General features: G+C 38.9%; 1 protein-coding gene across 1 annotated transcript in view; it reads right to left on the reverse strand.

Annotated features, from left to right (window-relative positions):
• Window positions 1-27,868, reverse strand: part of si:dkey-220k22.1 (multiple epidermal growth factor-like domains protein 9) — a 124,499-nt gene that overhangs the window by 83,228 nt on the left and 13,403 nt on the right. The window contains exon 2 of the mRNA XM_036580395.1: window positions 18,289-18,487. Coding sequence (XP_036436288.1) covers window positions 18,289-18,487 — 199 coding nt within the window. The remainder of the gene's footprint in view (window positions 1-18,288; window positions 18,488-27,868) is intronic.

Raw genomic sequence — 27,868 nt, forward strand, 5'->3', positions numbered from 1 at the left:
CTACAGGACTGGATCACATTCATGCTTTTTTTCCCCTCCAGTATCCCATCCAGCATTTTCTGCAGATATCGGCTTAACAGCAATTAGCGTTATGCCATTTCTGCTGGCCTCATAAAGATTCGATTCAATTATGATTCTTTAAGAAATGATTCACTGATAACACTTTGTCTTTTTGAACTTAGCAAGTTCGTTCTCTCACTTTCTGGCTGAAATGAGCAAGAGGGGACTTCCTTACGTGGGTCAGTTACTCCCAGCAAACTGCAAAATCCACAACTGAATTAAGGTGGACTCCAAGGCTGAATAGAGGTGGACTCTACAACCAAATAAAGGTGAACACTACAACTGAACAGAGGTGCAAATTGCTAGCTATTCACATCCCTAGAAACCGAATTATTTATTTTGCATGTACGGAATAGAAACTTAGCATCTGCTTGAATTTTGTGGGGAGAAGCGGCTGCTGAGACTTGTGACTGTTTTCTCCACAAGGCTGACGTTGGCTTCCTATTCATCAGCTCCTCATTGAAAATTTCCTTTCCACCTTAAATGAACAGCAGACACATGTAACTGTTGCTCCATTTAAGGAGAAATAGAAATAAATTGAATCTAAAAAGCTGGATAACTTTAGCTTCACGTTTTCCCCTCACGCTGGTAACTGACACATTCAGTCTTCGCAAATGAGTTTTATTTAGGGCATACTTGAGGTATTAGCCTGGGCATTTGATCCAAGCATTAAGAATTGTCAGCACTCTGTCACCATTCGGTCCACAGACTCTTTGCTCATCGTTACTGAACTCGAATGAGAAGCCTCATTATTTCAAACAGCTTGGCTAATCAATCATTTAAGGTAGGCTAACCTACCTTTTTTCTAGAGCTGTGCAGTATATGTTTTTTGTGTAAATCACGTGCCAAACAGAACTATGGAAACCATTCCTGTTATCATGCATTTTATAACTGCATTCAATTTATAGCGCATATCACCTCACAACCCCCGTACAGAAAAAAAAGAATATTAACATGCTTATCATGACATCCTTAATTTACAGAGTTGTCAATACAGACAACTAAAAAGTACAACCAAAAAACACTAAGCCTAAGTCAAATAAATGAGCACACACTGTATTGAACACTATTATAAGTGATTTGAATCAATTCTAAAATTCCAAAATCATTCAACTGTATTGGGTTAAGTAGAATTTAGAGTTAGAGAGAGTTAGAATCGATGATGGGATGGGAAGCTTTAATAGCGAGGGTACCAGACATGCAGCGGGTTGGGAAGTGATGGCTGAGAGGAAGAGAGGTCAGGACACTACTTTGTAAGCGGCGACATGCTAGCGTTTAAATCAACGCGTGACAGGCCACCATATAAGGCTTATGTGTGAAGGCTATACACACTGTCACTTGCTCTCTGTAAAGCAAACCAGCACTAAGAGGCCCTGCTCCTCAAAGCAGAACAGGAGTGCTGGTCTCCGACCCACACAGTGCTGCCCTCTCTAATTCAAATAAATCAGCCAAAATTCTGTTAGTCAACCACCTGTACTTTATTTCCCTATTATTTATGTATTTATTTTACTACTTTATCTGTCAAGGGACAGTGCTCATGAATAAACAATATCAACACAACTGTACATGAGCCATAGTTAGCCCAAGAGGCTAATTTTTCATTTTAACATCTGTTGTCCCTGACCAGATGTCCGCCAAAATGCACCGTAACACAGCGCTCATTAAAAAGTACAAATTAAAACAGTCATAAAACCTGCCAAACATCACTATTTACAAACAACAAGGTATACAAGCAAAACAAACACAATGGAGACCCTTATGTGCACAAATCAGACTACCAATTATTATATGCTTGTTTGTTTGGGCTGTTTTCTTCTTTCAAACCTACACATCAGATGTGAAGCTTAGAACTGTAAATGGTAACCAGACAGAAAAAGAAAGCTTACTATCAGTTTCTATTTTATGTATTCTGAAGTATTCTTTCAAACTGGTGAATGACATACAAGTTTGTGTTATTCAACAACACTGTTAAAACTAAAAATCCTTTTTGTTGTCTGATACCAATACAATTACCCCTTTATTCCAATGCCCCATGATGCTTTGCATGAAATATGATATAAACGTGTAAATACATGAATGCAATGAGTATTTATTGTTTGATTGCTTGCATGCTTGTGTGCTGATGTCTGTATCTGTCAACAGACAAAGCTTGAACCTGTGGGAGAGAAAGGCGAACTAGCCTGAGAATTCTATTTACAGCCTTCTTAAATGACTTGTTTGTTCGATATAAATATATATTGCACGTACACTTGAGTGTAAAGCAGTTAAAGAAAGTCTGTGAATAGCAGTCACTAATCTTCAAATGGCAATTTGTCATGTGGCTGGATTGAATGGGCATGGATTGCAACAGTAACTACTGGGCCTTTTCAAACAGCGATTATGATGTGACATTCATATGTCCTCTGAAGTGCTGCGCTTAGGTATATGTTCAGACCATTTCTGTTCTTGCCATACTTTCAGGCTTAAAGGCGAATTTGACTTTTTTAAAGTTTCTGCACACTTCAATTGGTGAGATGTAATCAAAGTCATTCAGAGTATTTCAATGTGAAATGGTATACTGAAGAAAAATGTATTGACTCTTTTTTTCTTTATAATGGTAGTGAAAGGAACAAGGGGTTGCGACTACAACATTTACAACAACACTAACAGTTAGTTCCGGCCACGCAAGCTGATAGTTGAAAAGTGTTCTAACTGTGCTGTTATTTTGCCATAACATCACAGGTTTTTCACTAACGCCGTATCACTCTTCTAAGACGCTGTTGCTAAGCAATGAGTCTGACAGCTGTAGGAGATGCTCAAGACATTTGAACGTTTTTACTTCTTACTTTGTGCACAAACAGAAAATGGACACTTAAGATCACATTTGACCTACAGCCGATTTGGTCGGACTCTGAAGATGAGACTACACTAAATTCCCAAACTGTCATTACCACTGAGCAGCTTTTCCGTCAGCAGCTGTGACAGAAGAACATCTAAACAACCTGGAATTAACCAGAAATGATCCGAATACCATTCGCCAAACGTGTAGTCTCATCCTCAGAGTCTGGCCAAATCGGACTGAGCCATAAAACTGCCGCAATAAAAAACAAAAAACTTGCTCAGTGGTGATGACAGGTTCGGAATTTAGTGTAAGGAGCTGGAGAGTGAACTGCCGGCTGTGCAGCGAGTGAGCGGAGCTCGTTACTCTGACGTAGCAACGAGCTGCTTGTTAAGGAACTATAATTTGACGGAAGGAATTGCTAACATATTAAACGACACGTTCACAGCCCAATTTATTTATTTCTTACTTTATTTATTTAACTGTTGTATAAAAGGAATAGAACACTAAAGGTCGTGTGTTATTGTGATAACATCACGGCTGTGATTTGGTCACAGACACGAGCCGAAGGCTCGCGATAACACACTCCCTCTCGTGTTCTATTGCTTAAATCTCTTACAAGAAATGGACCTTCATCTGTCCTCTGAGCTTTTTTATATGCACTGTTCATAATAGCAAAATAGTGCTCAGTCTGAAAAAATAAGCTTTCTTCGGGGACTATTTTGCCCTATAACAATGTGTATGTTCCTCTCCACCATGAATGTGTTTTAAAAACAAGTTTCTTTAGAATGAAGTATTTCACATTAAATCACTCGGAATGACTGTTTACATCTTAACAAATTAATTATGGAGAAATTTAAAAAGGTTTAACTTGCCCACAGCCGCAACGGCAATGCCAGTGTTGTCATATAGTGACACATAAAACAAGTTAGCACACTTCTAGCACATGTGACATCGCTAAAGCACTAGCACTTACATTCCCAACTAGACATGTAGGCCATAAATTTAAAATACAGCAGTCACATGAAAAATAAGGTGGATAGAGGATTCATTGCCTCGCACTAACTGAGGGGTCACTCTTATCTGCCTCATAGTCTTTTGTCTGATAGCTCTAGCTTTCTGCGCTTCTGAATCACTTGTTCTCCTTCATCCTTTGTTCACTAAAGTGGTAACTGGCCTCCTCTTTTTCCCCCCCAGTAATTTTATTGCGGGTTCCTCTCACTGATCCCCAAGCTCTACTAAACCTCAGCACACACACATGCCAAATTCTGTGCTCAGAGCAGCAGCTCTGAGGATTTCTTTCACAGATGGTGGTCCCCCCACTGTACCTCCCCCTCTCCGGCTCCCACTCCCTCATTTTCTCCTTCCTTTGGGGTAGGAGAAGGGGGGGACTCCCTTCGGCAGTTGCTTAGCAACAATGCACACTTACATTAAGGTACGCTGTCCACACCCAAAGCTCAGCTTACCTTTTTCTAACCTTTGTATAGGAATCTCGCTTAAACACCAAGGACCCTTAACCCGAACTTTCTGTTTCCAAAACAAGATCCACACACTACTGAATCCTCTCCAGCCTTTCAGTGGGCATTTTCCCCCCTCTGGTCTGGCCACAGGCAGGCTGTGTCTAGCATTGGAATGGGCTTACTGCTAAACTCCACAGTGAGGGACTACTTTGGCTGAATTGCCAAAGCCTCATGGCTGCTGTGGAACACAGCACTACTCTCTGATTTATTTATATACTATTTAAGTTGGACAGACCAATTAAACTGACAGGACTTAATTGTGCCTCATTCATATGAATAGTCAGTTGGGTGCTGTTTGATATGCTGACCCTGCGCTGTAGGCTGCTGTTGCGTGCCTCTGCTTGATTTAGCAACTGTATAATGATGGATGAGCATGTCTGAAGACTAGCATGACAATGCAGCTCCAGCAGGTGACTTTGTGTGCAGACTGAATGAGGAAACAAATCAATGGTAGGTGAAATCTAGTCTCAGTACCAGACACCTTGAGTTCTTCAAGCATGGCTGGTGAAAAGAAATTAACTTGGGAACCACAGAGACTGATATCTGACTGGCTGCCTCAGAGGATGGAAAATTACGTTTTTCATGATATGGGCCCTTTAAGTATTCAGAACACTGAAAAGTATACCCAAAAGTACTCAGACATCCTTAATAATTCTGAATTCAGCTAATTTGAGGTGCATCCACTGCTGACACCAACATTCAACTGCACACATATACACAGCTTGTATAATCTCCATCAAGCACTGCCAATAGAATGGGACACTCTGGAGCAGCCAGATGGATGGAGCTCCGTTCCAATACCTCTGGGATGAGTTGAAGTAGAGAGTCTGTAAGATTCATAGTCTTAATCAATATACAACAGGCATTCTGCAGTCTCCCAGCTTCACTGCTTCCATCACCACACTGCCAACAGTGCAGACTGGTGCCTAATACGATACATGCCGTGTGCGGGGGAGGGCATTGATTAAGCATTATGGAGAGCTGGCAGAAATCAGGGGTGTAACATTTTAATCAAAATCTAAAATCAATCAAAACGAGCATTTGGGAGAAAAAATTACTCAAGAAAGTAAGAAAGAAAGACAGAAAGAAAAGAACGAAAGAAAAAAGCATGAATCAGTGACTCAGAACATCCGGTATTCACCTCTGTAGATTGTTTACTGGAAGGGTAATACAGATCCTTCTTTTCTCCACTTCATGGCGGAGTTTCTCCTCATCCACTTTTAGGCGGACTGGCAGAGCGATGCAATGCGTTGCATCAAAAACAGAAAAAGGCATCTGTCAAAAATGTTGCATTTTATCCCACTGCACTGCACTCTGCTGCTGGCAGCTGGTGTAGAAATTTCACTGATTATAATGGGGGCATTTTAGTGTTGTCATTATCGTTTGCTTGCGTCGTATCATGTCGTGTTGTCAGGACTGTGAGCTGTAAGCGAGGGGGCAACTAAAATATTTTCATCAATTTTTTTTTTCATCATATCATTTTTACTATTAGTGACACCTTATGGAAGCATTTATTATATCAACATCTTCATCATGTTTTACAAACCCACTTCCCAAAAAGTTGGGACACTGTGCAGAATGTAAATAAAAAGAGAATGCAATGATGTGCAAATCATTTAAACCCTATATTTCAATGCAAATAGTACAAAGACAACAAATCAAATGTTGAAACTGAGAAACGTTATTGTTTTTTTGAAAAATATATGCCCATTTTGAATTTGATGCCAACAACACATCCCAAAAAAGTTGGGACGGGGGCATGTTTACCACTGTTTCATCACCTCTTCTTTTAACAACTCTCTGTAAGCGTTTGGGAGGAGACCAATTGCTGTAGTTTTGAAAGTAATATGTTTTCCTATTCTTTTTGATATAGGATTTCAGCCGCTCAACAGTTCGGGGTCTCCTTTTTTTATATTTTTCATTTCATAATGTGCCAAATGTTTTCAGTGGTGACAGGTCTGGACTGCAGGCAGGTCAGTTTAGCACCCGGACTCTTTTAATATGGAGCAATGCTGTTGTAATATATGCAGAATGTTTGACATTGTCTTTATGAAATAATCAAGGCCTTCACTGAAAAAGACGTTGTCTGGATGGAAGCATATGTTGCCAAAACGTATATATCATTCAGCATTAATGATGTCTTCACAGACGTGCACGTCACCCATGCCATGTGCACTAATGCACCCCTATACCATCATGAATACTGGCTTTTGAACTGTGCACTGATAACAAGCTGAGTGGTCTTTAGCCCGGAGGACACAGTGTCTATGATTTCCAAAAAGAATTTCAAATGTTGATTCATCAGACCACAGGACACCTTTCCACTTTGCCTCAGTCCAATTTAAATAAGCTCGGGCCCAGAGAAGCTGGCAGCATTTCTGGATCCTGTTTATATATGATTCTATATGTTTAAGACTTTTAACCTGCATTTGTGGATGCAGTGACGAGCGTTTTCACAGACAGTGGTTTTCAGAAGCCTCTCTAGGATGCTTTTTTATACCCAATCATGTTACTGACCTGTTGCCAATTAACCTTCAGGTGTTTTTTTTTAGCATTACATAATTTTACCAGCCTTTTGTTGCTGCCGTCCCAACTTTTTGTGAATGTGTTGTTGGCATCAAATTCAAAATGAGCATATATTTTTCAAAAAACAATCAAATTTCTCAGTTTCAACATTTGATATGTTGTCTTTGTACTATTTGCAATGAAATATAGGGTTTAAATGATTTGCACATTGTATTTTGTTTTTATTTACATTTTGCCCAGCATCCCAACTTTTTTAGAAATGGGGTTGTATAACCACATCACTACAATCAAAATTAATTATTGGGGGGTTACATGGCTGAGTTACTATTATTGTAGGGGTTGAAATCCCCCATCCCCCCTGAAAATTAAGCCTGTGACTACATCTTATCTGGACACTGTATTATAATGGAAACTTATAATCTAAAGGTTTGGTTTGTCAGAGAAATATATTTTAACCTTACATGAGCCTAGCCTATTTAGAGATAAAGCTGCACTCAGTCATACCCTTCACTACGCATCCTTGACAATGCAAATATTTAGGCACTTGTGCTCTGCAGTAGTGAAGTATTTTCAGTATAGTGTTGAATGGTTAACAAATCCCTACTCTGTTGTACTCTGCTACGAGTATTTGTCATGTTTTTTTAGACATAATTGTGAAACACAGAGTTTTAAGAGCCTATGGTGGTAATGCTTTTTCCCCCAACTTAGACACGACCAGTTCTCACCTGCCGTCTATGTCTCCCCTAATCTAGAACAGACATCCGCATTGCCTAGGATTATTATTAGAATGATGGGAAAGAAGGAGAGCCAACCTACGCACTCAGAGAGAGCTAGGCAAATTATTGGGGGGCAAAACAAAATCAGAAGTCATGACATAAATCCCCCTCTAACACGCAGACAGTTTAAACAGTTACATCTCGTATGATTATCCGACCCCAGATCAGCTGAAGTCCAGCATCTGCCAAACATAATTAAAGCAAGTGTGCATTCCTCAAATGCTGTAGGTCAGGCAGGAATGTGAGAGACTACCAATTTCCACAGGATCCGGCCTGGCGGCTTCTACAACCAAATTAGCCTCAGTGTTTCCCTCCTTTTTCTCCAACTGAACAGACAGAAACGCAGCCAGCAGAAGCCGTCTCAGTCGCACAGCTTGGCTAATGACTCTGGAGTTCAGATCACGACCACAGGAGAGCTCTCCACTGTGATATGACCTTTCTTCAGCACCCATCTCCCAGCAGTGCCAATTCGCTGACACAGGACGTGAGGAATTTTTTCTGCTGCTGTTTTTAAATGTGAGAAGGATGGAGAGACTGCATTCTCACCCGTACAGCATCATGTTTCTGTCTGTCCTTCTTTTTTCTCTGTCCAAGCATAACTGTATGGATGACACTGAGTCATAGGACAACAAATAGAGAAATAATGACATTAATTAAAAACAGAAATCAAAGACAAAGAACTAATTATAATAAAAGTGTCTAACGACCTTAGCAGGCTTGATGTGAAGGATGGACAAATATGAAACACTAAAATACACTAAAACTACTTCCATACACATTATACTGTAACAGAAAGACAAGGTATGAATGATCACGGCCTTTCACCAAGTTCCAGTGTGTGGATTTGACCATGGAGGAAGGTTGCATAGAGGTTACAGAGCAAAAGCGGCCATCAGTCAGGATTATGGATTGTCCACAGCATCCAGTTCTGCCTAATAAGGAAAGTCAGAGCGCGGATGTTAGATCAGATTTGCTCTTTAACGGATCCATAGAGGCTTGATGTGGAGGTTGAAATTCTTCATGCAGACAAAAGGCTGGCACAAAACAACTGACTTGAATTGACAGAAATGCCAAGTAGTATCTGAGTTGCACAGCTTACTTTCGTATTTATGGAAAAATGTGTTAAAGGCCTTTTTAGACAAGCAGGCTGAAAACCATTGTTTTATAACAGCAGGAACTATTTGGGGATGCTTGATATTTGTGTACTCACTAATGATTTAAGACTTTATTTTAGAAAAATTGTGCACACTTTCACAATGCAACTCGCACACTTTCACATTGCTCCAGCATGTGCATCTCAATTAAGAACCATCTCATTTCATTATTATTATTATTATTATGAGTACTAGTACTAGTAGCAGCAGTAAGTCACAGTAAGTACATCTTCTCATGCTTCTGGACACATCAGTGACGTTTAGGGTTGTACTATATGGACATAAAATGCCATATTAAAGCTGATGAAGCTGTATGCTGATTAAGCTGTTGGTTATCACTATAAAGATATGAGAAGCAATAAATTATTATTAACAGTACAGACTTTTGTCACAGAAACAGAAATCTAACTAATCTCTCCTTTAATCAAATATTATATAAAAAAAAAAACAAAAAACAAAATCACCTTTCACTATTAGGCAAAAAAAAACAAATACTAATAAATAACAATAATAATAAAATACCATTAGCTACTTACATCAAGCACATTTTTGTGCAGGGTACGGCTAAACAAAGACACGCAGTGTCACTAATGCGAAGCACTAAACATCATAAGCTGTTTGACTGCTAATGACCTGAGCATATACCTGTGCATTTTATGCACAACACTAGTGTGAATGGTCATCACATTTGAAGTATTTTTACAATTTTTGAAATGTACATGTGTTTTTTCCAACTGTCTGCTCACTGAATGGCTAAGTTACTCACTCTACACACAGAGAGCAGGGTTCAAGCCGAGCGCAGAGAAAGCTATTGGGCATCTAACCCTAGGTTCTCGCTGATCTAATTATGTGAGTTGCCATTGCAACCCTTAACATGGAAACTCATATCACAGTAAAAACAATATGAGAAAATATGACTAATCATGCAGCCCAAGTGATGTTCCTGGATGCCTCAGCAGATGTACTTAGAGATAACAATAATAGCAACGCTTTCTTCTAGCAAGTTTGAGACTGTTTCTAACTCTGAAGCAAACACGGGAGCAAAGACAGTGATATTGCGGGTTTACGCTTTAATAATAATAAATAAACAGTTTGACTGTTTATCGTGGCTATACGAATAAGAGGATTCTGTTACTGGCACAGGCATTACTGCAGTTATCTCGATGAAAAAAATGTAAAAATTTAATAATATTTGACAAACAACCTAAGGGAAAATTCAAATGTAATGTCTGAACCCAGTTGACAGCTCTACTGCGCTGCGCTGGAGGTTTGATAGACTTCTCCTGTTGGTAGGGCCTGAAGACTAATGATGCAGAAGAAAATACACTTGCCAGCATTTTATTATGTAACAATCTAGAACACCCACACACATCCACGCACTAGCGCTGTCCATTTCTCGCTCTCACACATGCATGCAAAAGCACACGAGGTCAACATTTCTGCACGTCTCAGAACCTGTGAGACATTGACAGCTACTGTTGACAAGCTCTTAATGTTCATATATGTCTGTGGGCCTAGGCTCACGACTTGCTGTTACCATGTAAGGTCAGCAAACAGTAGCAGCTGTTCAGAGGAATCACGGAGATGCTCTCTTACAGGACAACAAAAAACACATTTCTGTTCTTAGCATTTTGGCGAACCCAAATGTCAACCCAAACATCTGTGCTCTCCGTGCAGGGAAGTGAAAAAAAAAGAGGTACAAACAGTTGAGAGACAGTTGTATGAAAACTTTAGAAACATATCTGATGCTTTGATTGGTCAGGATACTCACACTACACAGTAAACCATTTGTGATTTGTTAGACTGTCATTTGCATATCACAACCTTCTGGGACATGAATACAGCAAAGGCAAATACTGCAACAACGATTAATAAATGATTAAAGCAGGCCAGAATCATCTGAATACTATTTGTTCATGTTAGTATTCACATCCTTACTTAGCATTTGAAAGCTTGTGGATTCTGGACATTTTGTTTGTCAGAGGCTCATATGTCACTGTTTAATCATAAAACTAGGAGAAAATGGCAATTACTTAACAATAGATGTGATAGGCTATAAAAAAAAACAACATGCCATAATAAAATGTTAGCTAAAGGCTCAAAACAGCCACATTCCCCCCTAAGATTTTGTCACTCCTTTTCTTTCAATGACTGAAGCAAGATAAGTTAATGAAATATATTGAAAGGCAAACCGTGTTTACACAAAGAGAACTAGCCAAATACACACATATTTGTTTGGCTATAGTTTTAAGTGCGTCCTCAGTCACTTGTTTACCCAATGCAGAGCTGAGAGACTGAGACAGAGGTAGTAGGCTAGCTAAACAGTTTATACAAGCTAAACAGTGGTAAATCAACACCAATTTAGTATGAAAAGATTAAATAACTTGTAATTCCTAAACAAGCTTTATGTCTGCCTTATTTTTACTTGTCTATCCATTCAGTAAGTCAACCTGACCATGAAAACATGTCGCTAAACAAAGATTTTAAACATATCTACATCTGAAACTTACCATCGGTGTTATTTAGGTAAACAACATTTACTTAGACTCATTTATCGCCTTATCTGACAAATTTTCATAGCACATCTTAAAAAAGGGATGTAAAACTGTGTCAAACTATCTGTTACATACGAACTATTTAAAATGAATAAATTATGATGAATGAATTACAAAATGCAATCAAAATAATATTGCTTTAAGGGTAGCACCGACAAGAAATACCAACAAGAATTCCAAGCTTGCCCTACAAATGATACCCTGTGCAGCCATAGTTTAAGTGGCAGACAAGTAAATATGACAATGCTTTTGGACACGTCTTCCCTCTGATGCTCAGCGGGTGAAAATGAGAGCTACTCCAAATGCTCAGTCTGTAACGGGATTCAGAAGCTGAGGCGACTGCACACTTTGTGGCTGCTCCAAGTCAAACAGAAGCAGGCGGCTGAGGCTTGCATGACTGCGGCTATCCTGTTTCCAACTGCAGGCGGTCTGCTGCGGTGAGGCTATAATTACTCACGCTGTCCCGACTCAGACAGAGCAAAGCTCACTTCAACCTCGCACTCCATGCCTGCAACACACGCACTGGCAGAGAGGAGAAAAAAAGACTAGAATACTTTACTGGAGTTAGAGATGTGGGATGGGCAATAGAGCAAAAAACATCATGATAATAGAAGACATTTTCACAAACAATACATTTTTTGTTTCTGTAAGGATTGATAATTTGGAACAGACATAATGCACCAGAAGTGCAACTGGTAAAAATGTATGCATGATCATTCAAACATTTCAATTAGAGCTGCAACAACTAATCGACGTCATAACATCGATAATACAAAAAAAAAGCACAAAATAAAACTTGCTTGATTAGTTGTCATGGTGACGTTTGCGCTCCATTTACATTACTTGAATAAAAGAATGAAAACACACATGGCAGAGACTACAGCAAAGGGTTATAAATGACTAAAAAAAACAAAACAAAAAAAACAAAGGAACACTTTAGTTCAACATCATCTAAACCCCATGTGCCAAAACACAAGGTCCTCGGGCCAGACGCAGCCCACCACACAATCCTATCCAGCCCGCAAACTGATTTTCTATTAATATTAGCCCGTTTTACAATGTGCTGCACTACAGTCCGCAGCACGCATTGCAACGTAATGTGCTCAGACTCTCCTACCCCAACAAAAGCCTATGGGACTGCGGTCACACCTCAATTCTACGCAATTCCACACCGGTCATATCACCAAAAGGCATTTCAGCTGCAGTTTAAAAACATAAAGCTCAGCAGCTCAGAAATTGAGCCTAAGTGTTAATGAACTTGCAGCAAAGAAAGGATGCCAGGTGTCTAGTTCAAGAAAATAAGTAGATTTAAAAGATAGAGCTCCTGGAGACCATGTAATATATCAAGGTCTACTACAAGTGTCTGTATTTTACTGCTGAAGTTTTTGCATATTTTGAATAAACAATGGCCAGTTCGAGCTGTAGCACAACATTAATTAAAAATGAAATAAAACCCTTTTTTTCTGGCCCACAGATTTGGTGAGATTTTTTGATATGGCTCTTTTACTGGTTGAGTTTGACACATCCGGTAAGATGTGCAGAACTGAGCTCACCTTGGATGGCAGTGTTAATGTCATGTCGTGAGGTTCTAGAGAAACACATTCATGAAAGAAAAGAACAAAAGCTCGGCATGGTGAGTAAGCTGCAATCAAAAGTTAAAACTGTAATCAAAAGTTAAAAACAGCATGTTGTCTGCTTTTCAGCGAACTCCAGTTAAATTTAGCAAAAATAAACGCCTTTGGCTGAAAAAAACAAGCTGGCTTTCATCTAAACTGCACAGCTTGATTATATTTATTCCTCTCTGGTGCATGTGTTTGGTCTTATTGTGGTATGCACTCATTTTTTGACCTTTTAATCCATTTTCAAATTAGAGATGCACCAAATTTCTTATCATTAAAGGACATATCTATTTGGGCTTACTTATAGACTTGACATTCCAAACAATACTTAGTGTTAGTATTAACATTTTCTTAAACCATACGCAAATTATTCTTGGGCCAAGGATAACCTGTAAAGCATTCAGTCGCATCTAATAGTGATATAAACTGGCTATAGCCAATTACAATTGCTTGAAAACAACTGTATAGAGATCATAACGCTTGGTGTATTCTTAGCATATTTTTAAAAGAATAATACTGTGCATTGAGACTACTTTGACCCTGGTAGTCTAAGTAGTCTCACTGGTAGTGACACTGGTAGTTTGAAAGGTCTACCACCTGCCAGGTCAGCAAAAATTTAAGTTGAAACACTGCAGTGCATCACTACACCTATATAAGCAGGGCCCTTCAACTCCCAGCTAAACAGGATTCAAACAGGAAAACAGAACAAAACAATGCAGGACTAAGCCACTTAGGAACCTCTACTAAACCTGTTTTTAATAAAACATGCAGTGGATCACTGTTGTGGAAATACTAATGATACCCATGATAGGCTCAAAATAGCTTATTGTGATGTGACATCATAATACAATGTGATATCGTCATTGTATACAGATGTATACTGTTATTTTAACAAAAATGAAAGTGTTATCAAGACATCAAGAACAGACAAAATAAGTGTGTTGAACAGCAAGCAAATTATAGCTCAAAAATAATACACATGACTCACAAATGACTAATATCTGACTTAACGCCCAAATGACTCATGCCCTGTCTGTCTGCCATAGTTCAGCAGGTTGATGGTGATGCAGCTGTGATCTGACTGCACCTGTTTAATTAAGGCCAGAAATACAAAAGCCATTAAGGTCATTTTTGTCTAAAATAATTAATGGTGAGCTGATCCACCTTTAATGAGATTGCTAAGATTGTTAATGATTTGAACATACTAGATGCTTTAAAGCAGATTCAGCCCCGCAATAAACTGCAGCTCCGAGCTCTTCCCTAAAAAGCAGCCCCACATAAAAACACCACCCACACAACAGATAAACAGGGCTGGAGTACTTTGGGTTTCCACTGAAGGTAATCCACTTTATCAGTAAAGGTATGTGTCTTTGCCACAAATTACCCAGTGAATGGGTCAGATCACAGGAATTCTAAAGATAAGCACTATGAAAAAACTACAAACAGCTTTCGTCCGACAGTGACAAATACCTGACATGGCTTTACACCTGCTCAGCCTTGCCCACAGTACACATGATCTGGCAGCGTGCTCAGGATATACAACAGAGAATAGGCACAGAAGAGGATACAGACAAAGTTATGTAAGAGGGCTGATCTATTGATTAACTCAAATGGTCAATTTGGAAAAATATAAATAAACAAAAGATTAATATTTACCTTCTAATTGAATCAACGATGATCAGATGAAAACATATGACAACATATTTTTGATTCTCCATTTGAGCTCTGGACCTTTCAAACACCTGATGGTCACTGGGTTTTATATATATATATATATATATATATATATATATATATAATATATATATTATATATAATATACACACACACACAAATGTATACTTGATGTAAAAGATGACTAACGAGGAAGAAAAGGCGCCTCCAAAACATTGACAAAATAAACTTTAGTTCTTTCCCAGGGGAAAAGATAGAATGTTTTCATGCCACTGGCTGAAAGTTCTCCAGCGAAACATGCCATTAATGAAATGGGACGTAAAGAAATCCTGTTTAACATGCTGCTGACTCTGGCCAGTTCAAGTGGCATATATGCTGTTAGTGTGTGGAACAGTTTAACTGAGTGCTTAAGTGCTTTCTCAATGCAATACATGTTTGTCTTGGGACATTTTGCAAAATCTGTTGGGCAGCTACCCAGCTTGCAGTGATCACTAAATATTCAACTACGGTCCACAGGTGGGTAATCCAGGTCTGGAAAGTAAAAACCCTCCCCAGGATTTTGTTCCAACTGTTTGAGCAAACCAGAGAGGCAAGGCAGTTGGAACCAATAGCTGGGGAGGATTTTTACTGTTTGGACCTGGATTACCCACCTCTACTACAGACTAGCAGTGCAATTACCTAGATCAGGGGTTCCCACTCTGGCCCTCAGAGCCACCCAGACAGTCCACATTTTTGCTTCAACTAGAGGCGGGGGATGGCAAAAATATAATACTGCAATACTGCAAAAAATTTTCATGATACATGACACGTCACAATAGTTTTTCAGACATCTGATCATTTGGAACAGAGAAAAAAGGAACCAGTAGTGCTATATTTTTAAAAATACTATCAAAAACTGTGAACACGATGTTTATCCAATATTTCACACACTGTGTTGCATTAAATCAAGTTTTACTCTCTTTCTCCTTATAAGGAAACAGGCTGTTGGTCAGTGTTTTACAAGTACAGATGATATCCATGATATATTCAGAAAAGCATATTGTATTGGGACATAATTTATCATGATAATGACATTTATTGTCATGTTGCCCAGCCCAAGCTCCAACAGATGAGGAGGAAAAACGTTGACCATCCAGGGAACCCTGAGGACCATTTTAGGAACGACTGATCTAGGAAATATGCTTTAAAAATATAGCCAGCTATATTTATTTGAAGAAAAGTGACTTGTAGAGGGGAACATTCTGTGGAATGGCATGAGGCACCTTCCACTGGCACAGAGGAAAATTACATTTTACATGCCTCTCGCTCATGCTGGCTCAAGCAGCATATGCCAGTAAAGAATGGAACGTTCCACCAGTTTCAGCAACCTACTAGCGAGTCACTGCCACTGGAGAGTGATTTCTCTGGCAGAAAATGCTGATTATAGCCAGGTAGGCTTTAAAGACAAAATCGGTTAGGTTTGATCACAACAAAAAATAAAAGCCAGATTGTTCTGTCTGATCTTGGAATGGAATCTATGGTTTATTCCAAATATGTGATATACCAATACAGTTAAATACATGAGAGAAAACAGCAGAATTCATGGAAAGTTCACTTACTATACAGCTACTGCAACTAATAGCTCAGCAAATAGAAAGGCATCTCATTAGCTGGTGAGTCTTTTTTCCATTAAAGTGTTTTGGAATCTTTGAAAGGCTATGCATGGCTTGATATTGTTCAGTTTATCCATTTTTATTGTTTATGTTTTACAAACTCTAGCAATAGTCATAAGAATACTCGATTACTAAATGAATCTATAGTTACACCCCGATTATGTAATCAGTAGCAAAACAAGCACATACACAGATACCACCCTGAGGAGAATAAATGGATTAACAGCCACGAAACAAGAACACAGTTGCTAACCAACAACGCTATGACCTCAGACGAACTCAAGGACACAAAAAGACAACAACAGGTACACTCTGGTGCTTTTAGGGCAAAACAGAACCAGTCCTGACATGTGACTGCAGCAATGACACGACTGTGACATGAATGCTGAGATAAGCAGGTGAGGAACCAGAACGACAAGCAGCGCAGGGAAGTCTAACGGCCAGGCAGAAACTACAGAGCAGCACAACAATGTGCACCACAATGCAATAAACAAACTTCAGATAGCTGTGTCTCACTGCTGCTTTAAAAACATCACCACCACCTAACAGCACTGCTGCACATTACTGAAGAATATCAGGCCTAGACAGCACAGCACACTACCACTGACCATTATCAGTAAAATCTGCTGCTGCTTTGTATTAGGCCCACTATCAACAGTCTCATCTGAGATACAGGAGCTTAACGCAGACCATACAACACTTTAAGATAAAGAGACAAGGTTTCAGATACACACACATAATCCTTTAAGAGACTTCAGCCCTGACCAAACTGGAAACAATCTTAAGAGCCCACATGTGATGCAAATGGCTGAGCAGGCTGCTGCTTATGATTCTTTAGCAATATTATTTTATCAATACATCTATACATCTGATTCTTTTCATGACAAAAACTATAGGAAAGCTTAAAATGTACCTAATTAAATGTTTCCAACAGTATTTAATTCTTGTTTCAAGAATTCAAGCAGGATCTTCAATTACACTAACTGCTAAACAGACAAAGCCATATTGTAGCTTTTGACAAACTGAAAGCTTCCTCAACAAAACATGACCATGGGTGATTTCACAGTTATACAAAAAAATTGTTATATGAAACAAAGGACAAGGTAATTATTAGCCTTTTAGCATAAAAACCTATAATAATCACAAAAACAAAAGTTCGCTTCCAAGTTCTAAGCACAAGTATGTTTAATTTTCTCCAGTTTAAGCAGGCTTTTCTGTGGCATTACCACTTAACTTGCTGCAACAGGTCTACAAAGAATATGCAAATCAACGTACTGACATGACCAAAGTACAGCAAGAAAAGACAAGGCAAGTTTATTTGTATAACATCTTTCATTTACAGTGGCAGCTCAAAGTGCTCTATACAAACAGAAATATAAAAGCACTACATAATATAACACTCCTGAGCTTATAGCATTCCTGAGATCCTGAGCGTGTCCTTGGGATACTCATGCTAGCAAACTTTCAAAAACCTCCAAAGAGATGATACAGTTTGGGAGAACATTTATATGTCATATGAATTCAGAAGCTAAAGATAAAAGATAATGAAATACCGAATACAATAATATAAGGGATTAAAAGAAATTAAAATGTAACTGTTAACGAACAACTTGTAGCAGCCCTAGCTGCATATATTATACATGAAGTAGCTGATAATTAGGGAACCAAAAGAAAAAAGTAATAATATTGGACAATACCTAAAGTTCATAATATATTTTAAGGGATTTGATCCCCTGAACAGACGGTACTTACTTGTACCACCCTTCTCCTGTTGTCTCCTCTAAACATGGCAAACACAAATGCACGCCTACATTCAATTTAAAAGTACAGAAAAAGACTGTACACTTTGCTAAAAAAAAGTGAGGTGCATGAAAAAAAGAACACTTTTGCACAGATGCAATTTCAATCTACCCCCAGTTTCAGGTGAGACTTACTTATCACACAGTGGCCCGACAGCTCCGTACGAGTCGCAGCCACATGGCTGGCAGCCGCTGGTGCCATTAGTAAAGTATCCGTCTTCACATACGTCGCACTGGAGCCCTGAGTATCCTGCCACACACAAACACCGGCCGGTCACTGGGTCACAGCTGAGAGGGTCCACCGTGCCCTCTGCACTGCAGTTACACTGAGGCCCTGAAAAAGAAAGGACGATGGACAGACAGACAGATTGAAAGAGCTCTTCAGAAGTTGTTATATTTCTACAACAAACAAACGTACAATCGTTCATCTTTTTTTTTATCTTGCAGAAGAAGCTATTCACCATCGTGAAACTCTAAAGTACAGTGAACATTGTGAAGCCCTCAAAACAAAAAATCTCTATGTCTTTTCCTTTGATATCTTGGCCTTACTGTGTTATATTTCCCTGCAATTCCGTAGCTAATTACAATTCATTTACTAGCACACTGCACTTATATGCGTTATAATGTGAACTCTATCTATGGGTACTGTGCCAAAGTCACCTGAGCACATTATTTACAACCATTTATCTGGGCAATAAATGTATTTTTTAAAACAAGTGCAATAAACATACATTCAGTAACATATTTAATATTTAACAAAGTTTTGCTAAGACAAACCAGGAATTAAATGATGACTACAAATAATACAGGGCTTTAATAATGAGAGGTTTAGAACTGGTTGAACACACTAACATACATAAGATAACTACTTGCTGCAGTAATATTATTCACATTTACTGTAAATTATTGTTTCTTTTTTTGAGCACATAAATATTTCCTGCACAGTTTTTCAAATGTAATTTTCCTCAGGTGCCAAAAACAGGAGAAAAATGGTGATAAAATCAAAGACTTCACAAATCATTTTAAATGTCAATAATACTGAAAAATAGCAAATGCTGTTTGTTCCCTTCTCTCTTGGGTGGTAGTTAGCACAGATGCACATCGATTCAAACAGTTTGAGCAGCAGCAGATGAACAGTGGAAATGTCAGTCACATGGAATTCTTTCACAATTTCCCCAAGTGACATTTACATGAGTGGTTTGTAACTCTGTTCATGACAAATATCAAGAGGCGGTACAAAGCCTAATGACTTTTTCACTACAGGTTTGAAATCACTCAAAAATGACTTGATATACACAGAATACAGCCAAGCAATGGAGGCCAAGCAAAAGAAGTCCATGCTAGCACACAGCTTTAAAATAAACACACAAAGTATAACTCTAATGGAAATAATGGAATTCATTTCCTTGGATGGCCAACTGCTCTCTGTTGTCTAGCCTGAGGATTTCAAGGCACATTTAAGTATACTATTATTTTTTTTTTTTTTAGTTTTGTTTTTTGTGTTTTTTTTCTGCTGATCAAATAGTCAATGCATGCCCATCCTTAAAACAGAGAAAGTGAAGGTATAATCTCAGGGGGACCTACTGTAAAAGCCTTGGGCAAACCACAGACCACCCTGCTAAGTCGGAGTACTTTTGAGGATAAAACTGCACAAGCACAAGGTCACCTAAAAACACAAATCACCTTTCTTTTGAGTTGAGGAGCAGGCAGGGAGTGTGCAGGCAAAACTTCAGCTAAAACAGAAGTGACCTTGGAAGAAAAGGTCTACTCCTTTTGCTCAGAGATAGCACAGGCACAGCGCAAACTCATTTGACTCCCTGCAGAAAGCCTGACTGCCTCATCCGAATGGTGCACAGAGGTTAGACGCAAACTGCTTTCTGTCAAGCAGCAGGACATCTATTAAAAGCAAAAAAAAGTATTGATGTGAGAAAGACATGGCTTTTTTCTTTGTAAAGTGAAAGGAAAAAGCAAAAATAAATAAATAAAAACACAAACGGCATCAACTGCTAATGAATGCTCCCTCATGGAGTGGGATATTTTGTAGCCGGCAGGGGGTCTGCGCTTCCTACGGTGCGTGGCACAGAGCGGAAAATAAAACTCAGTACACAGTGCAAAGCATGATGAGGAACAGCATGTTCTACAGTCTCTTCAGCATGTCCAACTCCCATATGAAGTGTTGTTACAAAAGGAAAAGGCACATGGTGCCCTTAACTGTACAGTACACTACATGGCCAAAAGTTTGTGGACACCTCACCAAAACACCTATTTGAGCTTGTAGGACATCCCAGTTCAAAACTATGGCCATTAATATGGGGTTGCCATGCCGTGCAGCTATAACACCCCCGCTCTTCTGGGACGACTTTCCACAAGATTTTGGAGCATGTCTGTGCCCATTCAGTCAAAAGTGTTTTGGTGAGGTCAGGCATTGATGTTGAATGAGAAGGCCTGGCTAGCGATCGACATTCTAATTCGTCCCAAAGGTGTTTTGTGGTGTTGAGGTCAGGACTCTGTGCAGCTACTGGAGTTCCTCCACACCAAACGCATCAAACCATGTGTTTACAGACATCAATTTCTGCACATGGGACACAAGTCATGCTGGAACAGGAAAGGGTCTTCCCCAAACTGTTTCCACAAAGGCACTTAATCGCCTAAAACGTCTTTGTATGCAGGAACTAGGGGCCCAAACCCTGAAAAAAAGCCCCAGATCATTATCCCTCCTCAACCAAACTTAACTGTTGGCACCACGCATTCTGGTACGAAGTGCAATTCATCACTCCAGAGAACACATTTGACTTCTCAACTTGTCAAGTCCAGTATCTGCTGATACATCACCAATATTTAATAGCTTGTGTTATACTCTGATGAACAGACACCTCACTTTACTGACAGTTACCACTTGCTTTTGTCTATTACACCAATACAAGCTGGACAGCTAAACTTGATATTAGTTTGTTATTTTTAGCTCTTTGGTATTGGTCACAAATTTGGTTTCGGTATTGGTTCATATCTGCCTTTGGTGGGGTTTTTCCACCACTAGACAAACTGTTCTTTCCTTTCTACACTGGAGACTTTTCTCCAACACAGTGGATTACAGGGAAAAAGCCAGATTGCCTCATCACACCATTCTCACCTGTACAGTGCAGATAATGATTTATCAATGCCTTAGAGGCACACATACAAATCTCAGGGGTTTTGCAGCAGCTGATAGATGATTACCTTCTGGCCATGTTTAGTTCTTCCTGCCTAGTCTAGCCCCCAGTTCAACAAATTACCTTTTTTTCTTTCCTCAGTGCACCAAACCAGCAGTGTGGTTTATCAAAGAGTATTGAATTTGGCCCTCTATTATCATTACAGCTGGTATGTGTATTACTGGTGTTACGGCAGGCTCTCTGAGAGGTTGTACTGTAGCAATTTAAGAATCGATGCGCTCAGCTGCATTTCTGCCAGGGTCACACACTGGGAGTCAGCAAATTTACTCTTCACTGCTGAAACTCTCAGCAAAAACAAAGAGACCTAATTAAGCTAACATTCATGCCAGTGCTTAGTGAGGGTAGACGGCATACTGGCGTAAAACTCACGATAAGGATTTTACCATATCATGAATAAATCACATACAGATTTGCCTGCACATACTAAACATGAGCAGCTTAATTAATTTTTATAAACTCAGCACTAAGCATAGCATATCATTGACAACTATTTACAATTCTGGCAAATTTTTTTGACTGATAACCAACCATCATTAACCAGTGATTAATCGTTAACCGGCAAGACTAAGATCAAGGACAAAACTCATCAAAAATCAATTATAAAACAGAACAGCTCTGATTCTGAAATCTGATTGAAAGTCTTTAAAAAATACTTGATATATGTACACTTATGAGTGCAAACATCGACAGAGTTCTGCATTAATAATATCTAAAAGTGTTCCTTGTAAGGACTGTGTGAACTTGTCCTGATAGGTGGGGCCAGGCATAAACAGTGTATTAAGTAAATGGCTCAATGGCATTTCTTTTAATCACTGGCATCCATAACAGAACATATATAATATGGTTATTATATTATGAAAAGTTGATGAAGCAACTAGAATATATGACGATGGGCTACTGAAAGTTTAATATTCTAAAGCAAATATAAAAGTCATGACCAGGGCTAGCATTAACCTAATGCACTTCGGTAGTTCTGGTAGCTGTTGCTGTCCACCATGTCCATTTTGCACACCCATGTGCATCACACTTTCTCTGGGAGAAGAAAGACTGTTGTCTGTAGACGTTAGATTTTGATGTGGTGCACCGTTGCCAGTGTACTATCAATCTCATGGGAAGTGGTTGCGAACACCACTATTTTTAGCTGCACACTTATCCATCTAGGAGAATTGCCTTTTGTACCTTCATGGTACAATTCAAAAATATTCCTCAACTTTAATGAAAAACATGCTCATTCAAATAGGAACTGACATTTTTTGGAAATTAAAATAACTTTTTTTTTTAAACAAATTATATTTATCAAGCAATTATTTGTCAGTCAATGGTTAATTAGTTCATCATTTACATCACTAGTTAGTCTACATTAAGCACTAGTTTTGAGAGGTAATTATTAACACATTAATAAGAATGATGATAATAATTAAGAAGAAGAATGATAATGTAGCACTACTATGGTTATTTTGTATTTTGCAATATCATGTCAACATAAACAAAATGTCATGAGTTCGTATCACTGACCCCTGCATCTCAGAGGTACTGGTAACTTGCTGCCTTGCCTCTATCCAGCTCTGCTCTCAGCTGCCTTTGTCTGTGTGGTCTATTGGATGCATACTGTGTAGTCATGGGGAACGGACTGCAGTTGGGTCTCTTCTCTCCACAGATGGAGCAGGTGGTTTCTCTTGTAGGAGACCAACACATGCAGTGATAAGCTTCTCCTCAGTATGGGCCAGTGACAGTGAGAGAGAAGGAGGGGCTGGAGGAAAGACATCGACATACTAAAAGAAAAAGGGAGGCATTTGTGGATATAAAGAAGCTGGAAGCAAATTAGGAAGGTGCATAAAGTTAGCTGTTTTGCTTGGTTGGGAGGTGAAAAGGAAAAAGAACTGATGAAGCGGCACTCAAGGGGATGATTTTACTGCGGTTTAATTTAAACACACAGCCACTTGGAACTGAGAATGCAACTTGAGAACGCCAGCTGGCACGATTTGTACCGGAGCTACAAATTAAACACCATCCACGGTGATGGTAAAGTGATGGTGACGTATAGGGATGGACGGCAAAAACACAAATTCAGGATACTTGGCATAAATAAAATAAATATTCTTGTCATTTGACCAGGGCTGCACAATATACCAGTTATAATACTGTCCTCTGCAATACTGATATAGCAGAGGGCTGCAGTATGCACATGCACCCTCTAAACAATAATGATATGTTTTATTGTGTGATGTGACTGTCCTGACCAATCACAGCTCCAGATAAGTGTTCCTGTGGATGTTTACTGCCCCAACCAAGTCATAACAGACAACTGATGAAATAGGAGAAAAGGAAAAGATTAAATGGAAGTTTAAAAAAGTACTAATACTACTACTAATACTACTAATAATAATTATTATTATTTATATTATTATTATTATTATTATTATTATTACTACTACTACAACAACACTAATAATAATAATAATAATAATAATAATAATAATAAACTTGGAAATTACACTTTATTTCAGTTTAGGTTATGAACAGTCTCTCACAACCTCCAGAAACAAAGCCTGTTAGCAAAGCCTGTAGTAGAGTTTGAGGGATTTTAGGGGGGCAAGGGGATATGAAGATGTTCCATGTTTGATAAAAACCTTCTATATTCCCTTTCATTGTGAAAGGGAATATAGAAAGGACAGGAAAGAACTTTGCTTCCACAATAAAAGAATAAGTCATCTAGCTCAGTGTTTCTCAGTCCTGGTTCTGCTCCCAACACACCTAATGAACTAATTAACTAGCCCTTCCTGAGGTGAACAGGGCATGTTGGAGCAGGAAAAACCACTACAACATGCACTCCAATGGTATTTAATTATGGTAGAAGAAATGAACAAGTCAATCTCTTACTTTTTAGATTCTTCTGGAACGCTTGCGTTTGAAGCAGAGGTTTTGAAACAGTTTGAAATGCATGTTCTCTGCTTCTAGATTCAGCTCCCTTTAATCATAACTGTTTGCTCTCCTACTGCTTCTGCATGCAAAAATACTGATTACAAGTGTCTTATATTTGTGTATAAACTGACGAAGTGCTGAAATTAACAGTCAGAAATGAAAGCTTTAAAATGGAGAAGTTTGGCCTCAACCCTACTGATGTTTCACTTTTAAGGATGAATTCTCAGTAGCAGTTGAACAACATGAATAAACAGATTAAGCTTTTTACGCCTCTATAAAATCAAACAACCTTATGAAGGGTTCTATTCTATGCACAGACTTAAGTGTGTCATGTCCATAAGTCAAACTGAGCATTGAGCAATGTTCAGTTTGCTGATACCATTAAGGAAACCCAGGTTTTGAAAGATCGGAACAACTGATTCATTTTGTTTAAATTTTTCCAAATGATTGGAAATGAGCATCACTACTGGTATTGAAGGGTTAGGAATAAGAACCACTGATCTAGATAACAGCAAGGAAGAAGTCTGTGGGTGTGTTTGCCCGACAAGGCATTCACAGGATCCAGCAAATGTAAATAATGTTTGGTCAAATAACACAGGCTGCTCTTTAATCACATTACATCAAAGGTTAATTGATGTTTTTAACATATTATAGGACACAGTACAAATAAAGTATTTAGCAACAGAATCACAATAGGACGTTTTGTCCATACTATGCAACCCTGGGTGCTTCATTGTTGTACATTACCCTGTCTCTGGACACACACACACACACACACACACAATCTCTGACGTAGTGCGAGAAATAGAGCGCAGTGATATATTTAGCAGGCGCTAACAGCGAGTGCAGTTCCCAGTGGTGGACTGGGGGGCAATCTGCTTGTGAATCAGAGGTGACCTTGCTAAAGATAAGATTACACAATGGGAGAGCTGTGCCACATACAGCAGAAAACCCTCTTACTCAACTCTTACAGTAACAATGCCAGCCATCAGCTTGAAATGGAGGGATGTCCCTATTGTTTGGATACATGCTGACTACAGTCCTATGTGAATCTATAGGTCTGCCTAAACTGGTTGAACGCACTTGTACTTTCCAAACTAGGACCTCAGCATTCAAATCTGCAGGTGCAGGAACAACAGGACCAAAGTTTAGTCTGTGTGATATGCAGATTTACACTGTGTACTCACTGGGAAACTACTAGCATTTACATATACTCACTGAAAAAACATCTGTCTTGTCTTTCAATTTTTTATGAGATCCAGTTATGATGTTTGTCATAATTTTTACATGACAATTTCCCAACAACTTTTATTCCTTAGAATTAAACAGGCTGTTTTTGTTACTGTGCCTTTAAGACCAAATGTTCTTTGTTCTAAGTGGCTGCTCTGTTTAGCGCCTCATTCAAATAGCAGCCTGGGCTGCAACGCTCCTTATAACTACAACGTTAAATGTGCAGAGCTAAACTGATAAAGGCTGAAGAGGTGGATAAATGTAAACGCATTGTTTTTTTGACCTCATGAAAATAGTGAATTCGAAATGGGTTATTTTTGCATCTTAGTTTCCATATATTGACAGTATGGAATAGACGGTTTGACATATTAACAATGTTTACATACTACATACTCTTTTATTCCAAAAAAGTAAGGTGTATACTGTTTTCTATGGTATAGGCCCTTTAAAAAACGCAAGTGATTTTGACACTAAAGAGAAAAGTAGTGAATTAACAATAAAACACAATTATGTACAATCATAAATAAAACTCTCCCTCACACCTCGCACATCACAGCTTATGGCAGGGGGGCATAGTTTAGTAGCTTCCCTACTCAAACACACCCACTAAACCTGCCAATTAACAGCAGAGTTGAATCAGGTGTGTTTTAGCATTGCTAAGCTGGTTGTCTGGGTCAAAAAAGTGTAAACGTTCTTTCCCACGTTACACTAACTACAGTGTGCATGCAGGGGCCCTCGTCGAAGATAATGTTACAATGATCTACTTTAGTATCCGCTTTAACTAGTCTCAATTAGGGCTGGGCGATAAAACGATAACGATAATTATCGCGATATAACTTTTCCTCAATAGAGCGATACGACATGTTCGATAAATGTTCGATATAATACACCATTCTCACACTTCCACATTCAGCGAAAGCCTTGGTGGGGTTTTCTACTGCAAGGAAAGCGACACTACTGTGCTGTCGCCAGGAGAGGGCACACTTCCGAGTTTTTCTACATGATTAGAGAGGGAGGGGGCCACGAGAAAGATGAGTCTTTAGCAACGGCTGAAAAGCGAGGCTATACATTCCCTGTTTGAGCGGAGCGAAAGGCGATCTGATCTCTTGTGACCGAGTGTGAGTGACGAGGTCAGTGGTGTAACTGTACTGTCCTACAGCGAACTCACCTCTTTCTGTACATCCTAACCAGCTTTAGCAGCGTTAAATCACAATCCTCACAACTACAGCACTATTACCGACGACTATTACAAAATAGCCATGCTTTTCCAGCTGGTAAAATCAGCTCACCAGAGACTCTCTCCCACTCTCCCATGACAGATCTGTGAAATGTTCCACTGTTTGGCGAGTGTTTGTTGTGTTCCGACCATAAAGGATAGTTTAAAACAGCAATTAACCACCCAGGAGCAAAAATCAGCCTTCAAACTTGAAAGAAATAATGATTTGACATTTATCGCGATATGTATCGATATCGAACAATATAAATTTTGTTTATCGTGATAACATTTTTGGCCATATCGCCCAGCTCTAGTCTCAATGTGTATAGCTTTACCGTCGGAACAAAACTTTGTTTCTCCATTTTGTTTTTTTAATTTCTGATATAGCCGCACTATGTAAGGCTTTTTTGTTAACATTAATGCATTACCGAGTCAGGACAAAAAAAAGAAATGCTAAAATATGGTGGTAATGCACTGCTGTGAGTCACCCTCTGAAAGTCTGAAACAGTAATTTAAAAGTCAGAGGCGTTGGATCAGAAAATAAAAAGAACAACAGCATGTAGCTTTTAAGACTGTCATGGGGACAGATTTTTTGCAAGAAAAAAAAAAAAATGTTATTTTGCTCACATCTCACTGAATGATAATGACAATAAGGACGTCACCATAAGGCATAGTTTAAACCAGAGTCACACAGGGATGTCCGTCTGTAGCCAAGCACGTAGCTAAATTTACTTTCAATATAAAATTATCAGTGACACTGTTTGCAAGCTGCATTTTACACATCAATTGTGTCTTTATCATCTGACTCAAATGCAAAGTGTTAAGCTCTGCAATGTTATTTGTCACTGCTATTACTGCAGCAGCACATTTAGACACCTCTGTCACACAGTTTTGCGGTCTTGTTTGTCTGCAAGTTTTATTCTGTATACAGTTAGACAGGAAAGTTTCCTGACTAACTGCTTACAATACCATATGCTAAGCAGTTATTATAGCATATGCTGTGACAATACCATAGAAAACTAGTACTTTTTTTTTTTAGACATCAACTTGGCGTTGAAGTACTGGATCCTGTAACAAGTCTACACACTATTTCAGACTAGATTACACCAATGAACAGGTAAGGATTTAGTTTTCTGCT

The sequence above is a fragment of the Colossoma macropomum genome, unplaced genomic scaffold (genome assembly GCF_904425465.1).
Source record: "Colossoma macropomum unplaced genomic scaffold, Colossoma_macropomum, whole genome shotgun sequence".
NCBI classification, from domain to species: Eukaryota; Metazoa; Chordata; class Actinopteri; order Characiformes; family Serrasalmidae; genus Colossoma; species Colossoma macropomum.